The sequence below is a fragment of the Myripristis murdjan genome, chromosome 19, assembly GCF_902150065.1.
Source record: "Myripristis murdjan chromosome 19, fMyrMur1.1, whole genome shotgun sequence".
NCBI lineage: Eukaryota > Metazoa > Chordata > Actinopteri > Holocentriformes > Holocentridae > Myripristis > Myripristis murdjan.
In genome coordinates this window covers 10,913,251-10,918,853 of record NC_043998.1, presented here as the reverse complement: position 1 = coordinate 10,918,853, position 5,603 = coordinate 10,913,251, and the positions used below count along the sequence as shown (strand labels likewise).

The following is a 5,603-nucleotide window of genomic DNA, read 5'->3' as shown; positions in this document are numbered from 1 at the left end:
AAAAAGATACCAGTAAAATGCTAAACGAGGAGTTGTTTTTTTCTGGTTTCCCGTCATGGTGGTCACAAGGAAGGTGATTCCTATTCCTTCAAAGTATGGAACAAAAATTATGTGCACATAATTGTTCATTTTACTGTCAACATCAGCATTTCACAAATCATCGCTGTAGGATAGTGACACAGTGATGCTCCAAAAAAGAATCCTGACTTCTTGTCATCAAATGTATTAATTTCAGATGAATTAGTTTCTACTGTGGGGTTAGTAGTTGTCTTTTTAGTTGGATCAGGAATTCTTTTTAAAAAAAAAAATTTACATTCATGGCTCAGTAAAGTCACGCGAGACGGCGTTCTGAGAGCCTCTTGCTACTTACTGTGACGTATTTCTGGTTGAGACAGGATGTTGGTGCGGGACATGAGGTCGTTATTAAAGGTGCAATAGACAAAATTACCAAGAGTTAGTTGAAGTGAGGGCTGCAGAGCCAGCTGACAAAAATGTGGATTAAGCATGGGATTTATTAGAGAGTCAGGCCACAAGGAGTCAGCAGCAGAGTCCAACTTTAAAGATAAGACAGTTTTCCAGGAAATACAAGTAATGGGGTTTTGATGTACATAAATACATGGACATCAAAATCTATAAATTCCTCAACAAATAGGTGAATGCTGTGGGATTGAAACTTATTGAAAAAGTCCAGTTCTCTTTCCTGTGGGACTTTAACTTAGTTGGGACCATTTGGTTTCCTGTTGCACAAATAAAATCCACAAGAAGACAAAACAGCAACTTTGAAATCAGACCATTTAGTTCAAAATAATTTCCCAGAATGGTTTTGACATGATTTGTGCAAACAAGAAAGTGGGAACTTCCAAGATGTCGCCATAAGGGCCAAACAAGTTGGACTACAGGACAGCACCATCTCCTGGTGTTGTTAGGGTTCAGTGAGAACAGCCAAAAATCCTTCAACCAAAACAGATTGATTTTCCCATTAAAAAAAAAAAAAAAAAAAAAAAAAAAAACACATGTATTTTAATTTTCTGTTACTTTGACGCAGTAAATGGTTTTCTTTCAGAGTCATTTTTCTCTTGTTTTACATATACATATATTTTACAGCTTACGACATTAAGTGGCGTGACAACAGTGAGGAACAGCATCTCTGTGATGCTGCACATTTCCTCAGCCATGAGTTCACAGGTGACGTATGTCAGGCCTCTCTGGTGTCTGCACAGCTGCGGTCAAGTAAACACTGCTGCTGACAGCGTGCATCAAGTTCACTTCCGGTCCCGCTCTCTGGCTCTGGCTCGCTCAAACAGACGTGCAGACACACACACACACACACACACACACACACACACACACACACACACACACACACACAAATGTATGCGTGCATAAAAAAAGAAGATAAACACAACTTCAGCCAGCATCAGTGACAATTTATAGTGTTCTCCTCGGACGGATGACGTTACAACTTTATACAACATTTTTTTCCAGTTGGGAAATGTGTTTATTTTAAGTGGATACACACACACACACACACACACACACACACACACACACAACCCATCTCCCAATTACTGTAAGTAGTTTGTTGTCAGTATCCGTAAGTAGTTTTTCCAAATTTGTCAAGGCATATCATCACAAAAAAAAACCTAATAAAACTGAAAATGGCACGTCCAACAATGCAACAATGCAATGGTAGAAGACAATATTAACTTTTTTTGGAGTGAAAAAAAAATCTTTTCACCCCTCAGCTCACATAATGTGTTGAATTTCTACACTTTTGTCTGTCAGCCATGAGGATCATTCAGAATTATTTCCAGGGATTCAGTGAAGTGAAACAGGAAAATCTACACTCACAATTTGCACATAGAGAAATACTTTTATTCAGGGGTCTAACACACGGCTTTCTCAATGGTAACCTGTGGAATGATGTTAAACTGTATATTACAAGCGCCGAAATGGTGGCAAAAGGGAGCAAATTCAAACCTAAAATGTTCGAATTTCTGAGGGCCACTTAACGCTGGACTCCATGGAAGTTCAAAGAGCCAACTTTAAGAACGTCTATATTTAATAGTCCAGGAAGAAGTCCATACATAGTGTAAGCATACAAATCTCCCTCCTATGAAATCACTGTTTCAATTTCTAGGAAACCGTCTGACTCATCTCTCCTCTAGAACCTCCTTCTCGTCGTGGCCCCACGCTCGCCTTTATAAGGGCCCAAACATTTGCCTCAGTTTATGGTTTGATCAAAAACAGCTGGCTCAAACGCAACTGCACTGTACCTTTCTCATCTATTTATTCATAAACTATTTATTTTGTATTTATTATTTATTTAATTTAACTCTTGCTTTAGTGAGAAACTTTTTTTTGTTGTTGTTTCCAGTGGACTCCTTTTGTGCAGTCTCTTCTTCTAAATGTCATTTCTTCCACACATTTCCTTCTCTTTCCTCTCTGCTTTCCTCTGGATTATTCCTTTACCTGTCTCTCTGTCGTTTTATATCACTGACTCAAACCCACTTTTGTCCTTCAACGATCAAGTCAGGGAGAGGCACCTCTACACAGGTATTTACTGAAATGCTACAGTTAAAAGGAGCTGATGTGGACTCAAAATACGATTTATTACATTATGTTACCGATCAAACATTTGTCTTCATTATGTTTAATAATTTGTTTTGTTGCAGAGAATCACAGAAGAGGGATGTATCTGGAGATGACCCCAGATGGGCAGGTTTCAGGAGGTGCAGCTCAGTCTCTTCACAGTGAGTATTTGGCAGACAAGTCAGAGAACATTCTCAGGACTCGCATAGCTCTTACTTTCTTAATGTGCACATATATTCTGCATAATTCTCTCTACAAACAATGGCACATTGTAAAATAATGAGAAATGGCCAGAAAACTCATCTCAAAGCAGTGCCTATTTCTAATTTCTTGCTTATTTTGATGCCAGTTCTCTTTTGTTTCTGTGTTTCCAGGTCTGCTGGAGCTGAAATCACTTCAGCCGGGTCAGATCGTTATTAAGGGACAGTCATCGTCTCTCTATCTCTGTGTGGACAGTCAAGGCCATTTGAGGGGACAGGTAAGTAAAGAGAACTACAAAACCCCAAATCCTATGTTCTTTTTTTAAACCAAACTGGGACCCAACAAGCACTGCATTTAGATCTACTCTGGATCTTCAGAGGCACTAATACAGAGAGAAACAAAGACAGAAATTAAGAATTTGTTGCATTATCGATTTCAGAGCCACTACACCGAGGCTGACTGCACCTTCAGAGAGCTGCTGCTGGCTGACGGATACACCCGTTTCCTTTCCTTGCATCATGGACTTCCTGTGTCTCTGGCATCAAAACATTCCCCGGAGCAAAACGCCCTCCCATTCACTCGATTCCTACCCCTCAGGAATACTTTGGCAGCGGAGACTGCCTCTGTGCACCATCCGAAACCTCAAGAAAACCTCAACATGGACTCAGATGACCCTCTGGGGATGGGCCTGAGCTCACTGGTCAGTCCTCAGTTCTCCGCGGACAAGTAAAGATGAGCAATAAACACAGAAAACAAACAATATATTGCACAGATTCCATAAATGCAAACAGAGTCTAGATTTGATCTTGATGTTCAGTCATGCTATATTATTTATTATTTTAAATTACATTTCTGCAGTGCAGCACCATGAGACTGAATTTTGATACTGTTTGTATGAAAACAATGTTATTATTACAATTATTTATTATTTATTGTGTTTTGGATATTGTCTTTTAAAGTCTGAATTATACTATTTACAGTGTGTGGAAGCTTGTAATTAATAGTTTGAGGGAATGTTTGTTGTATGTGAGTAAAACATGGCCCATGTTGCCAAATCATGCTGATTTTTATGACTGTGGCACTTGAGGGTTATGATGTTGACTTTTATTATGAACGGAAAGAAGTGCAAGCAGTTTATGAATGTTCTGTGAGACAATCAGAAAGGAAAATAAAGTTCATGAATGAAAGTAACATGATGGACTGTCACGATTCGCTTTTTAAATTCTGCAAGTCAACTGAGTGCAAACACTAATGCAATAATTCAGTAATTTGGCTATGATATATCAAAACAAAGCAGCCCAGGTCAGTACAGTGAGTTATTACACCTGCTGGATGATCCCAATATTTCTGCTGATCTGTCACAGAAACAGAGAAGGGAGGAGGAAAACACACTAGCAGGACAGTAGCGCTATCTAGTGGACACATCAGTAATGATATTTGTCAGGGCTTGACTCAAGGCTAGATTTAATATGCAATTTGCCAAAAGCTAAACACATGGTGTCGGTTCTGATTACATTACCTGCAGTCTTTTTAGCTGGCCCAAGCTAAAATAGAGTTTTTTTTCTGTTTTTTATAAGGGTAATGGGGATTTCCTACAAACGAATCTGTGTAAATGCAGAAATTGTCCTCTGCCTAGACTACATTTTTTTTCTTCATGTAATGGTTGAATATACATCAGCCTCTAGACCTACTGTCGGTCGGCATCCCCTGAAAATCTTTTAAACTCCACTAAATCATTTGTTTCTCTCAGAGTTTACCGTTTTTAGGACCCTGAGGACGCCGCTGCCACCACGTACTGCAGCCCGATGTGTTGTGTTGTGAAAAGGCAGCGTTTTTCCCACCGTTATATCAACCCTCAAACGGCACACCGTGTTGCGTTCATTAAAACTGGGACATTTCCAGCTGCCATGATGTTAGGCGGAAGGCTGCCTGTCCAGCAGTGTGGCATAGCCTGTGAACCGTAGGATCAGCACACGCACACACGCACACACACACACACACATACACACACACACACACACACACGTATTTGTTCACATTTAGTTAGTAAGTGTGTGTGTGTGTGTGTGTGCGCGTGTGTGTGTATGTGTGTAAATTCATGTTTACAGTGACCAGCCAAACTTAGACCATATTCGAGTTATACATGTGTATGTTCTGTAGTCAAATATAAATTTGTCTGTGCATAAAGACGTTATTAGAAATTTAATTATTAAGTACTTCATCATTTCTTTCGCCACATTCCTCTATACTTTGAAACTGTTATACAGTATGCCAAACAGGTCTGGAATTACTCTCTTGTTGTGTTCCTTTCTGTTAATTTATGTCATATTATTGTAAGAAAAATTTCAATAAAAAATTCAGTCATAAAAAAATAAATTATTGCTAAATAAATAAAAATGGGAAAGTTTCTACTTGAGATTCCCCTCCTCTCACATCAGAGCATTCAAATGAGCTGTGTTAATAACAATATGAATGCCCAAAAGCTAAAAATATGTTTGTCTGGCTGATTTCAGAGCAGCAAAAGCTTTGGAACGCCTGTTAATCTTCCCATAAAGAATAGAAAAACAACTTTAGGTATTTGTTTTGTCATTATTTTACTTTTAACACTTAGCCCTACATCTGTTTGACTATTTCATGCACAATGAAGCAGCTTTGTATTGCAGTAGGCGGCATTCAAGACAACTGCATGGGAGCTTGAAATCCTCCCACTTGAATTTCCAAATGCCAAGCTCATAACATTCAGGTGGTGTTCACATTATGTTTTTTTTTTTTTTTTTTTTTTTTTTACCATAGCTATGTAGCATACCATC

At 38.8% G+C, this 5,603-nt stretch overlaps 1 protein-coding gene across 1 annotated transcript; it reads left to right on the top strand.

The window, feature by feature from the left end:
- The first annotated feature begins 2,534 nt into the window (after window positions 1-2,534).
- Window positions 2,535-3,523, top strand: fgf21 (fibroblast growth factor 21). The gene is made up of 4 exons (XM_030078376.1): window positions 2,535-2,556; window positions 2,691-2,753; window positions 2,967-3,070; window positions 3,233-3,523. The coding sequence occupies exons 2-4, from the start codon at window positions 2,693-2,695 to the stop codon at window positions 3,521-3,523; spliced, it is 456 nt and encodes a 151-aa protein (XP_029934236.1). The 5' UTR covers window positions 2,535-2,556; window positions 2,691-2,692.
- Window positions 3,524-5,603: the final 2,080 nt, after the last annotated feature.

What these genes read in the sequence shown, in the direction of transcription:
- fgf21 (XM_030078376.1), top strand. Translation starts at nt 2,693, where the DNA reads ATGTATCTGGAGATGACCCCAGATGGGCAGGTTTCAGGAGGTGCAGCT. An exon ending in TGCAGCTCAGTCTCTTCACA is followed by an intron (nt 2,754 to 2,966) that starts GTGAGTATTTGG and finishes CTGTGTTTCCAG; the next exon opens with GTCTGCTGGAGCTGAAATCA. An exon ending in AAGGCCATTTGAGGGGACAG is followed by an intron (nt 3,071 to 3,232) that starts GTAAGTAAAGAG and finishes TATCGATTTCAG; the next exon opens with AGCCACTACACCGAGGCTGA.